This window comes from Bos grunniens, chromosome 23 (assembly GCF_055505025.1).
Source record: "Bos grunniens cultivar Pamir isolate PY7600 chromosome 23, Bosgru_T2T1.0, whole genome shotgun sequence".
Taxonomy (NCBI): Eukaryota; Metazoa; Chordata; class Mammalia; order Artiodactyla; family Bovidae; genus Bos; species Bos grunniens.
This window is the reverse complement of record NC_141187.1, coordinates 17,595,844-17,622,687: the sequence shown is the minus strand read 5'-3', so window position 1 is coordinate 17,622,687 and position 26,844 is coordinate 17,595,844. Positions and strand designations below refer to the sequence as shown.

At 35.4% G+C, this 26,844-nt stretch overlaps 1 protein-coding gene across 9 annotated transcripts in view; it reads right to left on the bottom strand.

Annotated features, from left to right (window-relative positions):
* The window catches only part of UBR2 (ubiquitin protein ligase E3 component n-recognin 2), a 107,954-nt gene that overhangs the window by 50,799 nt on the left and 30,311 nt on the right, over positions 1 to 26,844 (bottom strand). For 5 of the 9 annotated variants that reach the window (XR_015153196.1, XM_086371645.1, XM_086371650.1 and 2 more), the window contains 9 exons: positions 24,439 to 24,517; positions 22,418 to 22,531; positions 16,449 to 16,579; positions 14,145 to 14,283; positions 13,639 to 13,701; positions 6,232 to 6,352; positions 4,263 to 4,370; positions 3,809 to 3,897; positions 2,604 to 2,702 (listed from right to left, as the gene is read on the bottom strand). Coding sequence is in view for 6 of the 9 variants with exons in the window: in XM_086371645.1 (XP_086227771.1) it covers positions 2,604 to 2,702; positions 3,809 to 3,897; positions 4,263 to 4,370; positions 6,232 to 6,352; positions 13,639 to 13,701; positions 14,145 to 14,283; positions 16,449 to 16,579; positions 22,418 to 22,531; positions 24,439 to 24,517 (943 nt within the window). In the remaining 3 variants the exon portion in view is untranslated. Of the gene's footprint in view, positions 1 to 2,603; positions 2,703 to 2,772; positions 2,872 to 3,808; positions 3,898 to 4,262; positions 4,371 to 6,231; positions 6,353 to 13,638; positions 13,702 to 14,144; positions 14,284 to 16,448; positions 16,580 to 22,417; positions 22,532 to 24,438; positions 24,518 to 26,844 lie in introns of all 9 variants that reach the window. The other 4 variants (XM_086371646.1, XM_086371651.1, XM_086371654.1 and 1 more) reach the window with 1 other exon arrangement.

The following is a 26,844-nucleotide window of genomic DNA, read 5'->3' as shown; positions in this document are numbered from 1 at the left end:
ACTTCTAGCTAAAGAAGTCAGGTAAGAAGCAAACATAAAAAACTGAAATATCAGGAAAAAACAAAAATTATTATATGCAGATTACTAGAAATTCTAAGGCATTAACACAAAATATTAGAGAAAATGTTAATAAGAAAACCAGATAGATACAAGATGGATATATAAAAATTATCCATAATGAGATTAAAATTGTGAGTAATTTATAATAGTGTCAAAAATATAAAACATAAAACACTTTTAGGACAAATTATGTTCCTAGATGGGGATATTCAATATTGCAAAAATATCAGTTCTTCCCAAATTATCTATAAATAAAACATTTTTTCAGTCAAAAACTCCGTAGTTTTTGAAACTGACAAACTTATTTTTGTTTGTTGCTGTTTAGTCATCAAGTCATGTCTGACTCTTTTAAGACCCCATGGGCTACAGGGTTCTTCTGTCCATAGGATCTTCCAGGCAAGAATACTGGAGTGGGTTACCATTTCCTTCTCCAGTGGATCTTCCCAACCCAGGGACTGAACTTGAGTCTCCTGTGCAGCCAAGAGGATTCTTTAACACTGAGCCAGTAGGTTTTCAGTCAAATACCCTAATGTGTGTGTGTTTTTTTTTTTTGAAATTGACAAAATGATTTTAGTCCTTTAAAAAAAAAAAGCCTAAAATAATTAAGAAAAAAATTTTTTTTCTTTTTCTTTTTCCAGTTCAGTTCTTATTTATTTACTTGCATCAGGTATTTTAGTTGCAGCACATGGGATCTTTAGTTGCTGCATGTGGGATCTAGTTCCCTAAGCAGAGACTGAATCCGGGCCCCCTGCATTGCGGGGGTTGGGGGGTCGGTGCACAAAGTCTTTGCTACTGAACCACAGGAAAGTCCCAAGAAACTTCTTGGAAAGAATAATAAAAGGGGATCTAGAGCTCCATAAAATATTAAAATGGAATATTAAGCTAAAATTATTAAAACTGAGCACTGGCATGGAAATGGACAAAAGGATCAATGAAGGAGAAATGCAGATTTGACTACACATGGGATTGTCTCAGAGGCTTCTCAAACTCACTGCTGACTAAACTGAAAGCAACACTTTCCCTCTTTACAAGTTCTACTCATTCTCCAAAACTTCCTATGCAAGTGGCAGAAAAATTTACTTGGTTACAATCAGAAACCCACGAATCACCTTTACATTTTCCCCTCAAACCCCATAACCAATGACTCACCAAACCCAATATCCCTGAAACCCAAAGTGTGGTTGTTCAGTAGATTTCACTACTTACATCTGTCTTGCAACTTCTATACCCTTTGCCACAATCCCTAACATGCTCCCCACAACCACTACTGCCGCAGCAAATTTGTTCTCCAAATTTCAAAAAGCTTCATCTTTTAAAAATCACAGATGTGATGATGTAAGTGCCACTTCAAACTCTTCAATGCCTTCCAATGCTCTTAAGATAAAAATCAAAATCCTTAATTTGAACCAAAATATCTCATTAGTGGGTAAACAGACTTCAGATAGCTCCAGCTGTGCTAGAATACATCCTTGAATATAAAAGTATCTGAGGAAAAAAGAGTCATTAAAAAAAGAAGCTGGAACAGATACCTTATTAATAAAATAATTGTAGCATACTCTTAACTCCATACAGTTAGGCCCTTGCCTATGTTTCTGGTCTCATTTTATTCCTTCTCTCCTTCTATTCCCTTTATATGAATGTCCCTACTTCAGGGTTTTCTCAAGTGCTGGTTCCTTTGAATAGATTTTCCTTCATGAGCCTGCATAAAGCTACATAGAATCCTCTTCCAAACTGTGGGAAAAGGTCAGATCTTTTTACTATTCTCTCAAAACAACCAAATTCTTCAGTTTTTATTATAGCTTTAATTAACCATTTATGTTAGTCTTTCCCTTTACAGTAAGTTTCATGAGGGCAAAGATTATGTCTGTTTTTGTTCACCATTTCATTCCCAAAACACAGAACTAAATAAATAATAGGTGCTCAAAGTTTTGTTAAATGAATTAAATATTAATTATTCAATATTATGAAAACATAAGGGTGCCTGCTGGAACAACTAGTGAAACTTAGTACAAGATAAGTGAATCATCATGATTCAATTGCCTTAGTAATACCTTCCCTTAGGGTGGAAAAGGAGGCTTTTCAAAATGTGAGATTATATACAATGGGCTGTTTCTTCCTTCCCGTCTTTCTGTTTTTGGCCACACTGAGTCGTCTGTGGGATCCTAGTTCCCCAACCAGGGACTGAACCCAGGAGCCGGCAGTGAAAGCACTGAGTTCTAACCACTGGACAGTCAAGAAATTCGCACAATATGCTGTTTCTAATGGATAAACTTGTTAAACTAATAATAAGTTTAATTAACTTGTCAGTTCAAAACCTCAAGAAGTACTATGAGAAAGTACAGGTTGAGTTCAAATAACTTTCCCCCTCTGGATTACACATTCAAAGTTATATCTTCTGGTATACAAGGCATCTGAAGTCTTATCACCCATTAATAAAATATTTTTCTATTCAGAAATATACAGATCTCAGTTCTCTATTATTTTAAGGCTTTACTCCTTCTAGCGGAAAACAAGAAAGTTCTTCTTAGTCTTTTAGTACTTACAAGTGAAGGGACTGTGAAAATCTGAACCGAGAAGTCTGCGATTGAAAACTCTCTGTCGTGGTCATCTGTCACATAATCACTCTGCAAACGCTCATAGTTCTATTAAGAAGGCAAAAAAAGGCAAGGAGTGCCAGCTATCAGTGACAAAGAAGAGGCAAGCACTACTCACCAGAGTAGGTGCGGTGAAGAACTGGACAGACAGAGCAGTCACGGACACTGCTCGCTCGTGATCATCCTCCATAAAATCTCTCTGCAACTGCTGGTAATTCTAAACAACAAGGGGGAGATTCACCTCTAATCCACAATGACCAAATGTTTAAGGATTATAATGAAAAATCAGTGCTGGAGGAGTCAGTAAGATGTGCTATGAGAATAACTGGAATGATTTCTACCAATTACCAATATACTAATCTGTAAAAACACTGATGCACTATTCAATCTTCTTGAGCACAATGGCAGTTTATGAGCTCAAACAGGAGTAACAGCAACAGCTATTAAAATCCTGGGCTGTCACTGAACATAGGTGGAGCTAAATCACAGTAGCTTTACATTGTCTCTGATGAAATCAGACTTTCATTACTTCTGGATGCCTATCACAGTCACCTGATAGCTCTTTCAAAGTACACATGACTGGACCCTATTCTTGGTGAATCTGCTTCGGCAGGTTTGAGAATGGAAAACACAAACATGTATATTTTGAAAGAGTTCCTCAAATGATTCTTTTATGTTTCCTTTGTTAATAATCCCTAATTCAGGTGAATAAAAATAACCAAGCAGTTAGCTTAAGGGAGAAGAACATAATTCAATGATATCAACAATCTAGAGTTCATGATTTTTAAATCATATCCATATACACATGTCGTTTCAACTAAGATTATCTTTTCCTACACAACATTTAATAGGAATAGTATCATAATTCAGAATGGCATAGGTTTAAAGTTTCCATTTATCACTTCATGTCATATACACTGCATAGGTGAATATTCATATTATCATGGCAGGTTATAAACATGAAAAACCTCACTGCTAGACTTTTATTCTATTGATAAAAGATAAAAAGATAATTTATGAAGTTTCTTAGAATTTAAAAGCAACATAATGACACGTTACTATTAGCTACTAATTTTACAAATGCTGGATATAATCATGGACTACAGCTATTCTGTATATAACCTATTACTCTTCAAAAGTGAGAAACTACTTACCTTTGCAAATCGAACAGCAAACAGTTTCTTGTATTTCAAATCCATAAGTAGACTGCTCATGAACAACTGATGATACACACTCCTAGCACCTTTCACAAAAAGAGCAGACGGAACATGAGGATATACCAAACAACCCAAAAACTACATTTCCAAAGTTTTCATATGATCAATTGTATTTTTAAGTCTCAAGAGCAAAACTCTACATGTATTCCTTAAAACATGTGAAACCTGCTTCTTTAAAAATCAGTTTTCCTAAATGTATTCTTCCAACAAAACATAAAGGTTGAGTCATGGATCCTCAAATCTGTTTTTTCCCCAAAGAATAAGACTGCATGAGCTAATTCTAAAAGCCATAAATATATTTATTAAATATTTCCTCAAATGAAAAAGAAACTTAAACATTCCAATTACTTATGAAAGTTCCCCTATACCTTATAGTAGTTAAGATACTTACCTTTCCACAATTTGGAATCACTAAGCATCAATCTATCCACTAGAGAAGAGTTTTCACCATCTGGCCCTTCTTGTAAACCAACTTGACATAAAATTCGGCGAAGGCCATCTTAAAACAGAAAGAAAAATAGTCAAGAAATAGTTAACTTCAAATATTAAAATAACATATTAGTAAAAATGTTCAAATGGACTTACTATAGAGTTTTTACTTGCTTTTTTAAAAGGTCAAATTTATTCAGAAAAAGTAACTATATTAACTATTTTATTAACATTTTCACAAAATGGAGAAAAACTCCAAATCTTGCATTATATACCAATTTTTATTCGAAAATACCAAAATATTTGTCTATCAGAATGGCAATGATCTTTTATGCTTAAATAATTTAAACAAAGAATCCAAAAGCCAATGAAGTAAACATGGTTTTCTAAGCATCTATGCTAATTAAACCAGGTATTAGTAAAATTATATATTAGTAAAATTATATATCCTATGATAACAGAAGATAGGTATAATATGAAATTATGCTACCATTTCAAAGAATACATGCTCTGTACTTTATATATACCAGTCTATGTTATTGTTATTATGCAAAATGTTCATTAAACAAAAATACAAAAATATGTACTTATGGATACCCACTATATGAGAGGCTTTGGAAGGCAATTCCTACATATTCTAAATGCTAAACTTAAAAAAAAAAAAAAACGTTCAAATATTAATGTAAGCATTAACAAAACTAGAACTTTAATACCTTCCAGTTTCATATTTTATATTTAAAATCACAGTTTTTAGTCATCTACAATCATGCAAAATAATCTGAAACTTCTTTGTTAATTTAATTGTAAGAGCCACCAAACAGAAAATTTTTAGAAGGCTACAGAGAAAACTTTATATACATATTAAATAATAGATGATAAGGTCTTTAAATTGTTGATGATACATTTTCTCAAAGAAAATTTTTAGCAGAAAACTGTTTCCATGATACTATTTATTAATTCTGTAGCACAGTATTTGGCATTCAGATAGATACCCAATGGAAAACAACAAAGTTAAAAAAGGTTAAGAAAACTAATTGGAAAGACATTTAAAAGGCAAGCAAACATGTTTTCCTAAATTTCCACACCTCCTGATTTTCACCTGTCAGTTCACAGTTGGCAATACTCTTTCTAATAGCTTTTTAATACAAATGTTTTAGAAATTTTCTTTATAGCAAACATTGGAATATCATCTATTCAAACCACATCCCTTGCCTGAAGAAATGTAGGACAGACAGCTTAGATGTATTCCTAGTTTATTCTTCAGTGTTACACAACAAACTTGTATTTTTGGCATTGGACATGAAGGCTCTTAATTGTTACCACTACTTTTAAAAGATTATCTAACCTGTAGACTGTGGAAAAACAAAAACTCAAATACACAGTAACTTCAAATTTGCATATTTTCAGGGTTGCAAATTATCGGTAAACACAAATTGTAGAAATCAAAACAAAGATATCCTTTAAACAATTAACCATTAAAGTTCTGTTTACAGTGGCATTTTCCAGCTTGCTTTGTGGAAGAGAATTCCACAGGATGCTCCATTAAAAATAGGTTCTTTTATCAAGTTGGTAAGATTTAGATTCATTAGCATATTAAAATCATTTACAATGTTTAATCCACTGTTTCCTTTATTTATTTGAAGATATATAAATATCTTTTATTTATGTATGAAAATACATAAATGTATGCATATGAAAAAGATCTCATAGACCAAAATTTGGGAAATATTTTTTTGTGTATATAAAGATATTCTGAGATGGTATTTCTTTTTGTTTGTTTGTTTTTTTGAGATGGTATTTTAAAACACAAAACTAAAGCAAAAAAAAAAAAAACAGAACACCTGATTCCATTTGTTACTTTTCCAAAATAGTTTTGCTAGAGCATATGAACTCATTTTTAAGTCAATTTGTAAAAGGTTTTATGGACCTACCTGAATATCCAATAATACTTCCCAGCCAAGACAACACTTTCAAACCAAAATTCTGATGTGCGACAATAGACGAATGCATAACTTGAACTTTGAGTGGCTTTGTCTGTCTACTGGTATTTCTCTTAAAAAGAAATGACAGAATGAAAAAAAACACCAAACTTAAAAAGCCTATTTTATAGAAAATAAGTCAAATTTTTATTTAATATAACTACACTCTCATCATTATAGGTGAGTTATTCATGTATGTGTGTAAGAAAAACACGACTTGGGTTGCTTTATTCAGATTCTAATTTTCTAGAAGGAATCCTAGGATTCTTACAAAAAAGTAAGAAGTTACAGTTTTAACCTGAATTCTTGGTCTTATATCTGAAAATGTGCCCCATCAATTATAAGTTATTTAAGTGCTAAACTGGTTGTATGTTTTTAAACTAATTTCTTAATGTAATTACACTAATTTGAATAATTTACTTCATTGCACAAATGCGATGTTATCAATACTTTTAAAAAAATTATAGTAAACACACAACACTTTCCAGCTTAACCATTTTTAAGTGTGCAGTTCTGTGGTGCAAAGTATACACTGGTGTGCAACTCATTTCCAGAACTCTTCATCTTGCAAAACTGAAACTCTGTACCCACTCTGGTACCTCATACAAACAGAACCATACATTACCTTCTTATGACTCCTTATTTCACTTAGCATAATGTCCTCAAGGTTAATCTACACTGTAGTGTGTATCAGAATTTTCTTCCTTTTTAAGGCTGGATAAAATTCTATTGTATGTATATAAATTCTGTTTAACCATTCACCCAGTTAAATTGCTCCTTAAGTGTCTATCAGTGGATGAATTGACAGACACCTTTTGTCAACTGAATAATGCTGTTATGAACATGAGACTCTGCTTTCAATTCTTCTGTGTACGTAATCAGAAGAAAAACTGTTGGATCATATGGTAATTCTAGTTTTAATTTTTAGAGTAAGCACCATACTGTTTTCCATAGTGATTGCACCATTTTACATTCCCACCAACAGCATCTGAGTGTTCCAATTTCTCCATATCCTTGCCAATACCTGTGATTTTAAGTTATTGTTGTTGTTTATAACAGCCATCCTAATGCATATGGGGTGGCTGCACAGGCGCAGGAGGGTCGAGAGGAGCTACTCCACGTCCAACGTAAGAGAAACCCAAGTAAGACGGTAGATGTTGCGAGAGGGTATCAGAGGGCAGACACACTGAAACCACAATCACAGAAAACTAGTCAATCTCATCACATGGACCACAGCCTTGTCTAAGTCAATGAAACTAAACCATGCCGTGTGGGGCCACCCAAGATGGGCGGGTCATAGTAGAAAGGTCTGACAGAATGTGGTCCACTGGAGAAGGGAATGGCAAACCACTTCAGTATTCTTGCCTTGAGAACCCAATGAACAGTACGAAAAGGCAAAATGATAGGATACTGAAAGAGGAATTCCCCAGGTTGGTAGGTGCCCAATATGCTATTGGAGATCAGTGGAGAAATAACTTCAGAAAGAATGAAGGGATGGAGCCAAAGCAAAAACAATACCCCGTTGTGGATGTGACTGGTGATAGAAGCAAGGTCTGATGCTGTAAAGAGCAATATTGCATAGGAACCTGGAATGTCAGGTCCATGAATCAAGGCAAATTGGAAGTGGTCAGACAAGAGATGGCAAGAGTGAAAGTCAACATTCTAGGAATCAGCGAACTAAAATGGACTGGAATGGGTGAATTTAACTCAGATGACTATTATATCTACTACTGTGGGCAGGAATCCCTTAGAAGAAATGGAGTAGCCATCATGATCAACAAAAGAGTCTGAAATGCAGTACTTGGATGCAATCTCAAAAATGACAGAATGATCTCTGTTTGTTTCCAAGGCAGACCATTCAATATCACAGTAATCCAAGTCTATGCCCCAACCAGTAATGCTGAAGAAGCTGAACAGTTCTATGAAGACCTACAAGACCTTTTAGAACTAACACCCAAAAAAGATGTCCTTTTCATTATAGGGCCCTGGAATGCAAAAGTAGGAAGTCAAGAAACATTTGGGGTAACAGGCAAATTTGGCCTTGGAATACGGACTGAAGCAGGGCAAAGGCTAATAGAGGTTTCCCAGAGAACACACTGGTCATAGCAAACACCCTCTTCCAACAACACAAGAGAAGACTCTACACATGGACATCACCAGATTTCTTTGCAGCCAAAGATGGAGAAGCTCTATACAGTCAGCAAAAACAAGACCGGGAGCTGACTGTGGCTCAGATCATGAACTCCTTATTGCCAAATTCAGACTTAAATTGAAGAAAGTAGGGAAAACCACTAGACCATTCAGGTATGACCTAAATAAAATTCCTTATGATTATACAGTGGAAGTGAGAAATAGATTTAAGGGACTAGATCTGATAGACAGAGTGCCTGATGAACTATGGATGGAGGTTCGTGACATTCTGTACAGGAGACAGGGATCAAGACCATCCCCGTGGAAAAGAAATGCAAAAAAGCAAAATGGCTGTCTGGGGAGGCCTTACAAACAGCTGTGAAAAGAAGAGAAGCGAAAAGCAAAGGAGAAAAGGAAAGATATAAGCCTGAATGCAGAGTTCCAAAGAATAGCAAGGAGAAGTAAGAAGCCTTCCTCAGTGATCAATGCAAAGAAATAAGAGGAAAACAGACTGGAAAAGACTAGAGATCTCTTCAAGAAAATTAGAGATACCAAGGGAACATTTCATGCAAAGATGGGCTCAATAAAGGACAGAAATGGTATGGACCTAACAGAAGCAGAAGATATTAAGAAGAGGTGGCAAGAATACACAGAAGAACTGTACAAAAAAGATCTATGGTGTGATCACTGACCTAGAGCCAGACATCCTGGAATGTGAAGTCAAGTGGGCCTTTGAAAGCATCACTACGAACAAAGCTAGTGGAGGTGATGGAATTCCAGTTCAGCTATTTCAAATCCTGGAAGATGATGCTATGAAAGTGCTGCACTCAATATGCCAGCAAATTTGGAAAACTCAACAGTGGCCACAGGACTGGAAAAGGTCAGTTTTCATTCCAATCCCAAAGAAAGGCAATGCCAAAGAATGCTCAAACTACCGCACGATTGCACTCATCTCACACGCTAGTAAAGTAATGCTCAAAATTCTTCAAGCCAGGCTTCAGCAATACATGAATTGTGAACTTCCAGATGTTCAAGCTGGTTTTAGAAAAGCCAGAGGAACCAGAGATCAAATTGCCAACATCCACTGGATCATGGAAAAAGCAAGAGAGTTCCAGAAAAACATCTATTTCTGCTTTATTGACTATGCCAAAGCCTTTGACTGTGTAGATCACAATAAACTGTGGGAAATTCTGAAAGAGATGGGAATACCAGGTTTCTGCCTCTTGAGAAACCTGTATGCAGGTCAGGAAGCAACAGTTAGAACTGGACATGGAACGACAGACTGGTTCCAAATAGGAAAAGGAGTATGTCAAGGCTGTATATTGTCACCCTGCTTATTTAACTTATATGCAGAGTACCTCATGAGAAACACTGGGCTGGAAGAAGCACAAGCTGGAATCAAGATTGCTGGGAGAAATATCAATAACCTCAGATACGCAGATGACACCACCCTTATCACAGAAAGTGAAGAGGAACTAAAAAGCCTCTTGATGAAAGTGAAAGAGGAGAGTGAAAAAGTGGGCTTAAAGCTCAACAGTCAGAAAACAAAGATCATGGCATCTGATCTCATCACTTCATGGGAAATAGATAGGGAAACAGTGTCAGACTTTACTTTTTTGGGCTCCAAAATCACTGCAGATGGTGATTATAGCCATGAAATTAAAAGATGCTTACTCCTTGGAAGGAAAGTTATGACCAACCTAGATAGCATATTCAAAAGCAGAGACATTACTTTGCCAACAAAGGTCCGTCTAGTCAAGGCTATGGTTTTTCCAGTGGTCATGTATGGATGTGAGAGTTGGACTGTGAAGAAAGCTGAGCGCCGAAGAATTGATGCTTTTGAACTATGGTGTTGGAGAAGACTCTTCAGAGTCCCTTGGACTGCAAGGAGATCCAACCAGTCCATACCCAGTCCTGGGTATTCTTTGGAAGGAATGATGCTAAAGCTGAAACTCCAGTACTTTGGCCACCTCATGCAAAGAGCTGACTCATTGGCAAAGACTCTGATGCTGGGAGGGGTTGGGGACAGGAGAAGGGGATGACAAGGGATGAGATGGCTGGATGGCATTACCGACTTGAGGGATGTGAGTTTGTGTGAACTCCTGGAGTTGGTGATGGACAGGGAGGCCTGGCGTGCTGCAATTCATAGGGCTGCAGAGAGTCAGACACGACTGAGTGACTGAACTGAATGCATATGAGGTGCTATCTTATTCTGGTTTTTACTTTCATTCCCCTAATGATTAATAATATTGAGCATGTTTCCATGTTCTTTGCCAATCTGCATATCTTCTTTGGAGAAATGTATTTAAGTCTATTAAAAGTTTTCATTTAACATGTTTTCCCCCATTTTCCTTTTGAATCATCTCTCTATCCATCTCATCCCATCTCCATAACCCACTTTAGCACAGTATACCTTTGCATATTTTATCCACCTATATGTATCATATATGTACACAGTTATAAAGACTTTTATTTGATTTTGCAAAAAAATGGAATATTATCATACTCTTTTGCATCTTTGTGTTAACAGATTTTTTTGGGGGGGCTTAATGACTCATCATATTCTGTGGTGTGGATTTATTTAAACATTCTCTAGAGAAGGGTATTCATATTCTGTTTCAATCTTCTATGACTATAACAAAGGTAGTACTGAACATCTTTGTACACACACTAACTGGTGCTTGTATTTTTATGGGATAAATTTCTAGGAGAGGCAAAATTTTAATATATGTTACTAGATTGTTTTCCAAATACATGGTAGTAATTTATGCATCTCTGCCTGCAAGGTACTTTATCACTCTGATTTCTCCATCTGTTGGATATGAAATCTCCCTGTCATTTTGGTAATTACTAGTGAGTTTGAGTCTCTTTTTACATGTATTTATACCACTGAGATTATCTCGGCCGTGGTTGTCTTTCCATACCTCATGTCCATTTTTCTATTCTGTTGTTTCCTCCCTACTTGATAACCTGAGTTCTCTGTTCATCATAAACATTAAATGTCTATCCTTTGTGTTAGAGATAATTTTTCTAAGTTTACTGACATTTTTAATAATATTCTGCTACGCAAATTTTTTATGTAGCCAAAAAAATGTATTCTTTTTAACTCCTGGGGTTCTAGTCTTGGTTAAGAAGCTCTCCTCCTCCCTTAGAATATATCTTTGTCCTAGATTTTCCTCATCCTAGTAACTATTTCTGGACTTTATTCTATATTATGAAAATAGTATTGCTATATCTATGCAGACACTACCAGAGACTACAAGTACTTATTTTTTAGGGAAAAACTGAAATAATACTATTAAACAACAAATTAAAGGGAAGAAATGTCATCTCCTTTACCTGGATTCTGTAAAATTCTATCCTAATTGCGTTATCATTTACACATTATCTTTCTTTTTCCACATACAAACAAAAAAGAACCACGGAAGGTAACTTATATGGATCATGTCCTCTTATTCCTAAAAACTTCAGTATATAGTTCCTAAGAATGGGAATGTTCTACCACAGTATTGTTTCTAATGCATTATTAAATTGACTATGTCCAGATAGCAAGAATTTTTAAAATAAGACACAAACTCATAAACAGAAAAATACAGTTTGCTACATTAAAATTAAAGTTTTTGCTCAAGGAGAGGCATCACAAATAAGATATAAAACTGTATGTCAGGAAAAGATACTGCAACAAAAGATCAGGATTCGGATTATGTAAAGAACCCCTATGAATTAGTAAGAAAAAGACAAATAACTTAATAAAAAAATGGGTAAAGGGTATAAACAAGAAATTTACAGAAAACTTAAGTGACCAATACATTAAATATGAAATAAGATATTCAGTAATCAAGGCAGTGCAAATTTAACAGATGAGATGCCATACATACACAGCAGGTTGGCAAAATTTTTTAATTTGACAATATAGTTCTGACAAAGTGGTAGAGACGTGGGAACTGTACTTCACTGCTGGTTGGAATGTATACTGGCCACCACTATTTTGGAGATTAACTTGGCAAAATCTAGTATGGCTGAAAATGCTTATAACTTAACAACTCAACAATTCCATTTCTTGGTATACATACTAGAGAAACTTTTGCTTCTATGCAACAAGAGGACCAAAAAACGTCCATAGCAGGACTGACAAGTCACACAAAGAATTGGAAATATCCAAACTCTCCATCAATAGGAGAATGTAAAATTATAGTATAGTCATCAATGGAATAGTTTACAAATACATATATCAAAACAGATAAATCTAGAAACAACACTGACAGGAAAAGACAAGTCACCATTGATGGTATAGTCATCAATGGAATACTTTATACCATACATGTATCAACACAGATAAATCTAGAAATAACACTGAAATGAAAAGCCAAGTTACAATATAATACATTCAGTATGAATCTTGTTATATAATGTTTAAAGACCTCCAAATCAATGCATATAATATTGATAGATATTTAGCAGATAAAGTATAAAGGCATGTATGGAAATGAAAAATTAATTAACAAAAGTAGTTATCTCTAGTGAAAGAGGAAGGGGAATGGGATTTAGAAGAGATAATACAAGGGCCTCTGTACTGTTTTGTTTATTTAAAATAAGCATGAAGAAAATAAGATATAATGTAGCACACAGGCAGTTACTGTGTTATCTCCATATTTTATCTATATATTTAAAATATTTTACAATATATAAAATTATACTTTAAAAGGACATTTACATAAAATGCAGTTACATGGAATAGTTTAAAACAATAAATGCTAACTTTTAAAAATAAATCTAAATGTGGGGAATAGTTTTCTTTCAGATGTATTATACACTAAATACTATTAGGATATACAGCATACCTTGCTATAAGGTACCAAGAAACAACCTCCCTTGAATTCTAATCTTGGTGCTAAAGGCCAATTTAATTCCTAAAAAGGTAACATGAAACCCTATCAAAAGCAAAACAAAAAGCAAAAAGCTTTCTAAGACATTTCTAATGAAGAAATAGGAAGAGAGAAAAAATACATATATACTGCATCTAAACATTCATTTTTTTATATCAATCTTACAGCTTAAAAAAACTAGGTAAAGCAACAAGCAATGTTAAACTAACGTATCCTTAAACATGATTTTTGGCTGATGTCGGCTTTCATGAAGGCAGAAAAATGTGTTCATAAACACCAAAATATGGGACTAGTTTTATACTAATAAAAAATACAAGTGTAGACATGTTTTTATATTACTTACCACAATTATTGATTTTGCTTGTTCACAATACTGGAATTCTCCATATCGAACAGACCTACGTCCCTATAAATAAAGACATTTGAGATTAACTTGCAAAAATGTTTATATTCAGTATTAATAACTTTTGAATTAGTAAACAAACAGTGTTATATGAGCATATAACAACTCTGGTCAATTTTTAATATTTACAATGTTTATTTTATTCACTAATTAGAAAGTAAATTAAAATATTTTCCTTCAAAGCAATCCTAATATTTTCAAGCCATCAGTAAGTATATACCTTTGAACAACACTACATTTGTTCTTCTGTGTAGAATGAAGGCAATTTATGTTTTCACCTAAACTTTCAGACAAGAGCCTACAGTTACATCTAATATATATTTGGGACAATATTCATATGAAATTAAAAAAAATAACCTAGACAAAACTTTTAACATGATTTTCTAGGATACCTTACCTGTATTAAAAGTGTAATTATGTAACATCAACGTAACGAAATTACTTACATCTCGATCTACTGTAGTTGCGAAGCCAATGGCTTCTTTTTGTGTACAGTTAACAGCTTTCTGAAGAGTATAAATAACTTGTTCATAGGTATGAACCTCGTCATTAAACAGCATGCAATAGTAGGTGTCACTCTTCTCACTGTGGGATAAAACATTAATTATACATCATCTATTTGCATATCACCCTGCTCCAGGATGATTTATTAAGAGAACACTTTGTCCTGGGATTCTCTAGTATCTCAGATGGTAAAGAATCTGCCTAGAATACAGGAGACCAGGGTTCAATCCCTGGGTTGGGAAGAGTCCCTGGAGAAGGGCATGGCAACCCACTCCATTACTCTTGCCTGGAGAATTCCATGGACAGAGGAGGCTAGAGGGCTACAGTCCGTGGGTCACAAAGAGTTGGACATGACTGAGCACCTAACACTTTCACTTCAGACACTTTGTCCTAGGGAATGTGCTACGTACTAGACACATATCTGTAACGAAGTCATCTGTGGTCCCCACATTCTATGGTGTTATCAAGCTGGTGCGAAAGATACACACATATAATCTGTGTAAACTGGCTTTTATCAAGAACAGGATGCCACAGTGGGATAAAACCAGTCTGGGAGTTCAGGGAACTGCCAAAGAAGTAACTTGAGAGCTGAAGTCAGAACTGGGTATCAGTGGTACTCACTGGGAGGAATTCTCCTCAGCCCTCCATAGATGACCACTTGGCAATGTCTGGAAACATTTTTGGTCGTCATGACTGGGATAGGAGTGCTACTGGTGTCCAGTGGGTAAAAGCCAATGATGCTGCTAAAAATTCTACAATGCACAAGTCATGCCCATAATATCTGGCCCCCAAAGTCAACAGTGCCAAGGCTGAGAAACTATGGGCTAGAAAAAAGTGAAAGCAAAGACCCTGAGGTGGTAAAGGTAAACTGGGAGGTGGAGCACAGGGAGGAAGGAGGAGGTTAGTCTGGAGAGAGGCAGAAATCTTAAAGACCTTGAAATAGATTTGGATTTTCCCATCCTAAGAGCAATCCAGGATTTGAAATGGTGAAATAGGAGCTATAGTCAGATTTGCCTTAAAATTCACTGTGGCTACAGTATGGAGAATGAACTGAGGGAGACAAGAGTGGATATGGCAGTCTGGTTAAGGTATCATGTTGTCCAAGGATGAAATTAATGTAATTTGGACTACCAGAGTAGTAATGCAGATGAACAAAAGTAGAACAACTTGATACAGGGGGAACCTACTGGACCCGAAATCTAAGTGGATATATGGGTGATTCAGGTTTCTGGGTAGATGAAACGTCATTTACTAAGATGAGAAAACATTACAAGAGAAGTAAGTTAGATTGTTTTCCCTTCTATGCTGGTGGTCCCAAACTTACAATGGAATAGAAAAATAAAAACACAACTTTTCTATTCTCTAGGGTCTCAATCTGGATTTTAAATTCAGATCTTAGTTGGTTCCCAACTCAAAATACATGAAGATAAAGTTATGAGGTTAACGAAGTCATTTTCAACATTTCCAAAAAGGAATGTTAACATCTCATTTCATTAAGAAACATAAACTATAACCTGATTATTTGGAACAATGTTGAGAAAGCAAAAAAGATACAGCACCAATGTCCTTTAGACTCTCACTTGTATTCAACCTTAAGCATGAGTATGATTCCAACAAGCTTGGTTAGAATTAAAAGAGAAGGCTGCTCGAGGTAAGCACATTCATGCAAAAAAGTAAGTCCTTAGCTGTAATACAGCTATAGCAGAATCCAGCTCTCTGGTTGCAAATTTACAATCTCCTCAATAATTAAGAACAAATGGTTATTAAAAAAAAAAAAAAGATGTACACCCAAAGAAGCACAAAGTATAAATAAATTTTTAAAAAATTCAGAATCAAAATGGTTAAAACTGAATTTGTGCACTTAGTCAAACCAAAAAACTCACTTCACTTAGGTCACAGTGCTCATTCCCTAATCAAATTTGACAGATGAAACAAAAAGAATTATCGAGTTAACAGCTTTAACGCAAAAAGAAGAGAAAAATGCCCGTGCTTGCAATCAGTGGTACAGCTTTGATGTGGCTAAAATATGGCTATAAATCAGCTAAAGCAACCAACAGGGAAAAACCTCTACTAATTAAATGGCTCACATATATTTTAAAACTATAAAATCAAGGTTATTATTTTGTTGAAAACTAATAATTAAAAAAGATTATGTTCAATCCTAGCTGTATTCATTTGAGGAATTAGAATCAAAATGGTTAAAACTGAGTATAAGCAAATACAAAGAATAAATGGGTTGTACTTACATCATCTCTAAATCTGGTGGCAATTCACTTTCTTTTTCCCAGGTTAGTATCTCTACCGCATATTGAAACATAATAGCAAAAATGTTATAAGTTCTTGCTATCACATCTTCTGATAAATGGACAAGGGGATCCTGAAGGAAGAAGAAAAAAACAACCATGTTAAACGCGCATTAATGCTCCTTTTTTCCATTCTGCCTTCCTCCTCAAAATACTACTGTAAAAGGCTGACTGATCCTCCAGCGTCAATTTCTCTTCAATTTGATCCTATTTGTTATACCTCAGCAAATCAAACTTCTAAAACATTTTGTCCACAATAATCCCTATTACTAAATCTTCTGAATCAAAATATTCCAAGGCTCTCCAATGCCTAATTGGAGAAGGAAATGGCAACCCACTCCAGTGTTCTTGCCTGGAGAATCCCAGGGACGGGGGAGCCTGGTGGGCTGCCGTCTATGGGGTCGCACAGAGTCAGACACGACTGAAGCGACTTAGCAGGAGCACCACCAGCAGCAGCAGCCAATGCCTAATAAACCTAAAAATTTTGGAATGGCATTATGGGATCTTAAAATTTAAGCTTGTTTACAGCTTCATATCCCTCTAACCCCCAATTTCCAGGATAAACAAAGAAATGTTATCTAAGGACAGACAAGCAATATTTAGTTTTACAGGTATAAAGGAAAGCCTGATTTTGAGGATTTTAAAGGGGAGAAGTCAACAAGATCAGTACACTGCTCCTTCATGCAGTTAAGAATCACTCACTTTCAATGAGACAAGTTGTGTACGCATGTAACATGGAACTTCACACATTAGACTTAACAGTGAATAAATCACTAAATTTCAAAGCTAATGTAAAAAAGTATTACTATAAATATACACTAAGTTTATCATGGTATCTTTCAGTCAGGCTGGCAAAATGTTTTCCACAATCTTTAATCTTAATGCTTTATCTTATGCTTAGACTTAAGATAAACATGTTATTCAGCTTAATGGCTAAAAGTGTTATATTCATCTCTCAGTAAGAAAATCAATATATTCCAACATGATGGAATGGGAACCAGCACATTCTTGCAAATATACATAAGGATACAGAAACATTTTTGTACATCCTCACCAAGGACCAGCTTAATGGAACTGATATAAATCAAATGGAGGAGAGTAATAAAAAGAATGAAGAAAAAAGGACAGATTCCTAAAGAAGATGGGTGCAGGGCTTAAAGAATGTAAGAAAAAGTAAAGTAAGAAGGTTTTCCAAAGTCTTACAGAACTTTCTACCTATGCTTTATATGTTTCATCAAAAAAATTTTTTTTATACTGCTACCAGGTTTGCTACTATTTCTTATGGAGACTTTAGAAGTTAACATGGTAAAATCACCTATTATAAAGAAGGTACTGGAACTGGAACCTTTTGGGGATTCATAGAAGAGTGGCTAGTAATCATAAAATGAACCTCACACAGAACTAAAATAAAAAGTAGAACCAAAACTCAGTTTTCTAGGTTATAGTATCTCACTATATAGTCATTCCATTTCTTACAATTATGTCCCATAATACAAGGCATTTTAGAGGACTGAAGAATTATGATAAACAGGATTTATAAGAATTAAATGGTGTTGGGATAGAAACAACTGCCACCTCTTGAGAATCCAAGCCAGTAGTGTTCAAACTTTGTTCTACAACATCCCAGGGCCTGGCAGAGATGTTTCTTATTTGAAATACACATCTGTTTAAACAATATGATTATCTACATTTTTAAACAGTCTCCAGATAAAGATTCTCTGACATCTCTGTATGCACATGTTAACTTCTTGAAAATGGTTACAGGTTAAGAAACATTTCTGCAGTGAAGAGATGCTAGGCTGTGCAAGTCTATTCATGTGCACAATGGGAAATCAAACGCTATTTGAAGAGACCTCTGTTCAAAGTGCTCTTATCACAGCATAAGTCAGTCAGAATGAGAAAATAAATGACTGTCTTATCCTATGTTGTATTACCTATTATGATTAATAATGCTTTTGATGACATTTATATTAGAGAATGCAAGCCTTTGTCAGTGAGTTAAAAAGGCTACCGTTATCTTGGAAGACCATGGGAATTATGGAGAACTTTAATCTTTTATGTGATACACTTCTATACCTCTATAATGTTTGAATTTTCAGAATGTCAAAAGAAAAAAAAAAGAGAATTCCCTGGTGGTCCAGTAGTTAGGACTCTGAGTTTTTACTCCTGAGGGCATGTGTTCAGTCCCTGGTTGGGGAACTAAGATCCTGCAAGCCAAGTGACACAGCCAAACAGAAAAAAAAAGAAGGGGAAAAAAGTAACCTTATAATTTAGAGTTTAACTGCTGTCTTATGCGAATAAGGTATGAGTGAGAGCTTTCTTCACACTGCCCAACTAAAACTAGAAATTAACTAGAAACAAAATAATCATGAATGCCTTTCTAACAAGTAAATAATATACATTCCAACTTATAAAAAATAAATTCATTAATAATATCAATTTTATGTTTTACTACTGGGATTTAATTAAAATTTCATTATAAAAAAATTCCACCGCCAAAAAATGTTTCCAAAAAAATCAGTTAATGTACTATCAGAGTTGTCTGAAATACCTGGGTTTAAAGCCCAGCACCAACACTTACTGTGTGGGGTACTGCAGACAACTTTCTTAAAATAAGATTCAAGTTTCCACAGCTACAAAATATGGGTAACAGTAGTATTATCTTACACAGCTGTTCTAAACACTATCCCAACAGAAGTATATAATCCAATTTTTCCAACTTTTTCTTAAGATGTAGGCTGAATGTATAACAAAAATAAAATTATGTTCAATAAAAACAATTCTATGACAGACTAAAAAGCCATGTTCCAAGTATTACATAGCTTTCTTCCATTTCAAGCACAAAATACAGAAAACCGAGATAATGTATGAATTTAGTGAGTGGGGACCAGGTATGCTAAACAGAATGCTATCTTTTTAATATCTTCTAGTCTTTCCTCAGAGAAGGCAATGGCACCCAACTCCAGTACTCTTGCCTGGAAAATCCCATGGACAGAGGAGCCTGGTGGACTGCAGACCATGGGGTCGCTAAGAGTCAGACACGACTTCACTTTCACTTTTCACTTTCACGCATTGGAGAAGGAAATGGCAACCCACTCCAGTGTTCTTGCCTGGAGAATCCCAGGGACGGGGAGCCTGGTGGGCTGCAGTCCATGGGGTCGCACAGAGTCGGACATGACTGAAGCGACTTAGCAGCAGCAGCAGTCTTTCCTCAAAGACTGCATTCTCTTAACTGAATTCTTAAGTAGGAATAAAATGGCAGAGTCTGGAGTTTTTATTTTCTATCAAATTGCTGGAATATATATTCTCCAGGCAGGACCATATAATTTCACTCAAGCAGGTATCTTGCTGGCATTTTTTTTTTTCCAACAGTATTAAATTTTAAAAATTTACTTATTTAATGTTTACTTCACTGGGTCTTCACTGCTGTGCACAGGCTTTGTCTAGTTGTGGTGAGTGTGGGCTTCTCATTGCAGTGGCCTTTCTTGTTGCAGAGCACGGGCTCTAGGTGCTCAGGCCTCAGTAGCTGCAGCATGCAACTACTCGGGCTCAGTGGTTGCAGTTAACGGGCTTAGTTGCTCCACAGCATGTGAAATTTTCCCGGACCAGGGACTGAACCTGTGTCTCCTGCACTGGCATGTAGATTCTTAACCACTAGACCACCTGAAGTCTCAGCATCTTCTTAAAATTTAGGAAATTAACCTGTCTTCACTACTTGATAGCTCCCCACTAACGTATGAGGATAAAGCCAACAGAGTAACTGCAAGCAGATTCATAATTTTTCTTAGAAAACTTAAAGTGAACAATCTGCTGGTATCTAGTACCTCATATTGAGCCACGATCACCTGTATCTAGTCCTAAACATTTCTATCACTTCAGAGTAAAAGCCCTTACACATTAAGCAGTTTTTCTCCATTCTTCTCTTCCCTATCCCCTGGCAACCACCAGTCTGTTCGAAACAGATTTCTCTTCTGGATATTTCATGTAAATGGAATCATACAATATATGACCCTCTGTGTCTGGCTTCTTTCATGATGTTTTGAAAGTTCATTACTTCATTTCTTTTTATAACTGAGTAATATTACACTGTATGTTTATCCATTCACACACTGAAAGACATTTTGGCTATTTCCACCTTTTGGCTATTACAAATAATGCTGCTACTAACATGTTTGTGCATGTACATATCAGAATATTTGTTTTTAATTCTCTTGCATATATACCTAGAAATGAAACAACAGGCTTATATGGCAATGTTTACCGTTTGAGGAATAGCCAAACTGTTTTCCACAGTGCTGAATCATTTTGTATTCCCACTAGCATTGTAGAATTCCAATTTCTCTATATTCTTTCCAATCTAGTTACCACTTTTTTGATTATGTCCATCCTAATGGGTGTGAAGTGGTATCTCACTGTGGTTTGATTTACAATTCCCTAATGACAGAGGATGACATGGCTGGATGGCATCACTGACTCGATGGACGTGAGTCTGAGTGAACTCCAGGAGTTGGTGATGGACAGGGAGGCCTGGTGTGCTTCGATTCATGGGGTCGCAAAGAGTCGGACACGACTGAGTGACTGAACTGAACTGACTGAATGACTAATAATCTTGAGCATGTTTTCATGTGTTTCTTGGTCATTTTTATTATATCTTCTTTGGAGAAATGTCTATTCAGGTCCTTTGCCCATTTTTAATTGTGTTGTCTTTTTGTTGCTGAGTTATAAAATATATATTCTAGATACCAGACACTTATCAGATATGATTTGTAAATATTTTCTCCCAGAATCCTAAAGTTTTATACTAGTTCTCAACTTTTTTTCAAAAATTAAAATCCCCTTTTCCAAATTTATCTTTGTTTGCCTTGCTTGTATTTTTATATACAGAATCACAATCCAATATGTAAGAGATAAAAATGGAGCTGTTCCAACTGCCAGTGGAGAAATCAGAAACCCTGATCACTTGGCATCTCTCTTTAGCAAATAATCGCAGAACACATGCACAAAGCGAATGAAACACAAACAAGTATGTTTTCTATAGCACTGAATCATTTTGCACAAACTTCATCCATCCAAAACACAGTGGAACACATTTAAAAGACACTGTCCTACACTATAAGTTCTCTGGTCATTCTGTTAAAATACTCGAGACCAGGAAGATATATGCACGAGGAAGGACTAGTAATGTCCACTTGCCCCAAATCTCTATGAGATCTACTTACTAACAATGCATAAGTACTTTAAATATACCCACCTCTCTGCCATTTAAAATTAAAATCTGAAATAAGATCCTAAATCAACTATCAACTGCCACAACAGCAGACTTTGAAATTATTTATTTAGTGGGAATCCACTGAATCATTCCAAATATCATTTAAAGTAAAACAATGAAGGATCAATGATAATTTTAGAAAGCACAGTATTTACTGGAGTAAGTATAATCTGCACTGAGTTATCATCCCAATGTCTGCCCATCACATATCCAACGACACTGATTTACTGGGACACGATGAGTAGGACTGGTTGCTATGGATGACTATAGAAAAGAAAGGTATCCAGTCTACAAAGTCTTGGTCACAACACAAATAAAAATCAGCTAAGCTAACTGGTCTACAAAAATAATCCTTTTAATAAAAAATGAAGACTTAAAAAAAACTCATATATGCTTAAAATAAAACAAATGCAAAAGTCCAAATTAAATTAAATATCTAGAATTTCAAGTGTGTTCTATTAGTAACTGTATGGCATCCATAAAATGCAAAAAAGCTTTTCAAGTATACTTGGACAGTTTATTGTGAGAGGACTATTTTACTTAAATAATTCTATATTACAACCTAATTCTAGGTCTGAAAATATTTCAAAAACATAGTTAAAATAGTATTTCCTTAGTAACAACTTTGTGAAAATGTTTTTACCTCTTCTTCCTCAGTTTCATAGGTGTTAAGTTCATGTTTCTGACAGTGAGGACCCTCTTTCCAAGCTTCAGTATCACCACAGTCACAGAAACCTCCACCTCCTGATGTTGTCATCTTGAAAAGAAATTGTAAAGTATCTGTCAATAAGTATTTACTGAGGACTATCAGCTTATAAATAGGAATATCAAGTGCTAAGGAAATAACATTGCTAAAATGTTTAATTTCTTTGGAGGATAAAATCAAAATGTCAAATCTTTCATTATTAAAACTTTCATATATTAAAACTCATTTTAAATAGGCTAATTTAAGTGATATCAAAATAAGATACTTTATAGTGTTTAGTAAGCAACATCTATTATTTATTTTTAATTGAAGAATAATTGCTTTACAGTATTGCATTGGTTTCTACCAAACAAGGCTATATCTATTTTAAAGAGGTAAAATATGTCCACTTGCACGAGTTTCTAATTAGTAAAAATCACAAGGGTTTTCTTGCTAGGTTTTGGCTAAACTGATACACTGTTGGTATCTGTGCCACCAGGCTACAACATACTAGAACAGATTCAAGAGTTACAAAGATTCCTATAACTGCTATCTTCTACAAAAGTCTAATAAGAGTGCTGCATGTGTATCAGAAAAGTGACCAATGAAAAGTATAGAAATCATTTATTTTTTCTTTTCTAAAACTCTCTAAATAGCATTCTTTGAAAAGGAAGAAAACTCTCGAAATACCACCTGGTATTTCCTTTTACCACTTGTGGGGGTCAAGAATTATTCCTGCTTCCTTAAAATACAGCAATGATTCAAGGAATCTGGCAAGATAAAACTTATTATTTAATAATTAGGAGATTGGAAATTCTGCTTCTGAAAACATGCTGTGAGTCTATGCATGGGTATAGGTGCAAATTTTAGAAAGAGCCTTTCATATTTTCAAGGAAAGTATTTATGTGTTACATATCACAAGATAATTAATGTAAACTCACAAATGACAGTTATTCTTAAGGGCTGCAAAGATACCAAGAAACATGAGAGGCAGGCATATGGAAAATGGTAACTTCACCCTATAGCTCTTAGGTGTGCTCTGGTTACCAAAGATAGGTAGAACAGCCTAAAGGAAACTAGGATGCTCTTGCTGATTTATGAAAAAAAAAATATATATGAATTTAATTTTGCAGCTGTTTTAGTTGATTATTATCAATACTTGGGTAGAGTAAATAAAAACAAACAGGAGAAAAAGTCCTGAACTAATAAAGCTCTTGAACTAACAGAATGAGTGCAATATTTCTTCTCTATCATTTTACTTGAGATTAGTGTTAGAAGTTCCAGCTACTAACAGCTCCCTAAATTTTTGAATGTTCATAGCTCTGGCTTCAATTTCCAGTAGAGGAACCAGGACAGGCTTAGCAATAATCTGCCTATGTATTCTGTGGCCCTGATTTAAAAGCAAACACACTTGATTTTTGGAAAAGTACTGATTGTATTATAGCAGTAAAACAAACAAAACCTGGTTAGCCTTATGTTCTAGAGTTGGCTCTCTTCTACACTGTATAATAACAGCTGCCTCTTTAACAATAAGCAACAACAAATATTCTGTAGAAGTTCACCAACAGAATATTTCTTAAAGGTATAATCCTGTCACTTTTCCTTATTTTGCTCAGTCATTCTCCCTTCAGTCTCCCTTTCACATTTTAACTCTCATCTTTATTCTTTAATTTTTGATAACCTCCTTTATAAAGCTAGAATTAGCAAGATAATAAACATTAAAAATAAACAGCAAAGCAAACTAGCTGAAAACCAATACTGGAACATCTGTCTTGCCTTTCTTAAACCATGTATTCCATGAAATCTGGATTCATAATTTGTCTCTACACTGCCATCACATGTTTAACAGTACTTAAATAACACATTTCTTAACCACTCTCCCCAGTTTCAGTGTTAAATCTTGGAATTTTAAAAAGGAAGAAAATTTATTGAGTATAAATTTCAATACTAGGTGTGGTTATCATCTGGATATTACTAACCCTATATCGGTGGTCTCTGTGAATACTTCCCAAAAAGCACTCCATGCATAAAACACAAGTTGGATCAACTGCACAGTCTCTGTAAAGTTAAAGAAAAAAAAATCAGAATGTATAAAATAACTGTATATTTTACAATGTAGTATTTCAAACTAGACTCTATCTTAGAAGAGCCAGAATAGTGAAAAGCCTTGCTGTAAGAAGAAAAAAATTATTGCTCCTGAAGATCTGTCAGATCTTTGATCAATGACGTCTGCTTAAGAAGCTGTTTCTCATATTGGATGTATATTAGGGGGTCTTAGAGGGCACATATTACCAGAATGGCAATTTCCCGTAAAGATTTGGGGAAATCGTATTTTATATGAAAACACACAGATGTATATGGAATCAATTTTACATATTATACATTCTTAAGATATAATCTCAGGGACAGGGGAGCCTGGCAGGCTGCCGTCTATGGAGTCGCACAGAGTCGGACACGACTGAAGCGACTTAGCAGCAGCAAGACATATCCTGAGATTTCAAGTAACTTTATCCAAACAGATAAATCAGACCAAGGGTCATCGAAGTGGTTTCTATGTACACTCCCCAAAGGCAAGATGCAAGAAGATAATATTAAAACATATATCTATTTAAATTTTCACTAATTTAAAAGGTAATCACATACTAAGCGTTCAATATAGAGGCTGACATGGGTCTCTACACTTGTATATCTGATGGTCGCACAACATTTATGGTTCATAAGACATCCTGATGGGAGAGTAAGATTCCACAAGGTGCATGGGGTGACAATGGTAGCCTCAGTCACTTCATTTGCTTTTATCATACTGTCAGTTAGATATACTTACATATCATACTTTAAATAAGAGAATCTCTATGATTCTATGAAATGAGATGGGAGTCATGAAAATCTTTACATTTCCCCTTATCCTGTTTCTGTATCCTCAGGCAACCACCCTAATATCCTTGTCTTTTATTTGTGTATGTTAGTGGCTCAGTCGTGTCCAACTTTTTGCAACCCCATGGACTGGTAGCTCGCCAGGCTCCTCTGTCCATGGAATTCTCCAGGCTAGCCATTCCCTTCTCCAGGGGATCTTCCCGACCCTGAGATTGAACCCGGGTCTCCTGCATTGCAGGCAGATTCTTTACCTGCTGACCCACCAGAGAAGCCCTTTATTTGTATATGTTCTTGCAAAATGTTTTTGAGTACATGTATTTTTTTTATTCTTTTTAAAATAGTTGTTTTACAATATTTTATTCGTTTCAGGTATATAGCAAAGTGATTCAGATACACATATACACATATATATTCCAGATTCTTTTCCATTATAGGTTACGAAAAGACACTGAATATAGCTTCCTGTGCTGTACAGTAAATATGTGTTTACTAAGTGCATGTATTTTTGATGTGTGCAAATCTTACTGTTATGTATCATTCTCTCATTCTGTTCTTTACTTTTTCAGTTCTGTAACACAATCCATTCATTCTGTATGTGTACATTTGATGTGCTGCTTCTAATCACTACAGAAGCTTCTAATACATCATGGAGTGTTCCAAAGCATTTTTTCTCTATACTACGCCTGCACCAGATACCTGGGTTACCTCCAATGCCTTTCTACCACAAATAATCCTGCACTGAACATCCCTGTAAATGTTCTCTATAGATCTGATTGAGATTTTCTTTGGTAAATCAACTCTAGAGCAGAACTGCTGGGTCATATACATACATACATAAAGTTTTTATTCTGAGTGCCATGCTACTGTACAGAGTGGTTGCATGTTTCCCAGCAGTGTGTAAGGGTTTTTATAGCCCTGCATCTTCACTAGCATTAAGTTTTTCTCTGGTTTGCTTATATGTACAAGCCTAACAGGGGCTTCCCTGGTGACTTAGCAGTAAAGGATCTACCAGCCAGTGCAGGAGATACAGGTTCAATCCCTGGGTTGGGAAGATCCCCTGGAGAAGGAAATGGTAACCCACTCCAGTATTCTTGCCTGTGAAATCCCACGGACAGAAGAACTTGGTGGGTTACAGTTCACGGGGTCACAAAAGAGTGGGACACAACTCAGCAACTATACAACAATCAGCGTAACATATATGAAGTAAGTTAGTGTTAGTCGCTCAGTCGTGCCCGACTCTTTGCGACCCCATGGACTGCAGCCCACCAGGCTCCTCTGTCCATGAGATTTTTCAGGCAAGGATTCTGGAGTGTGTTGCCATGCCCTCCTCCAAGGGATCTTACCAATCCAGGGATCGAACCCAGGTCTCCTGCACTGCAGGCAGATTCTTTACTGACTGAGCTACAAGGGAAGCCCTATGAAATAATACTTTACTATTTTAATTTGTATTTTTCTAATACATTTAAGCAACTCTTCATATACTTACTGCTTTGAGGATTTCCTTTTCTATA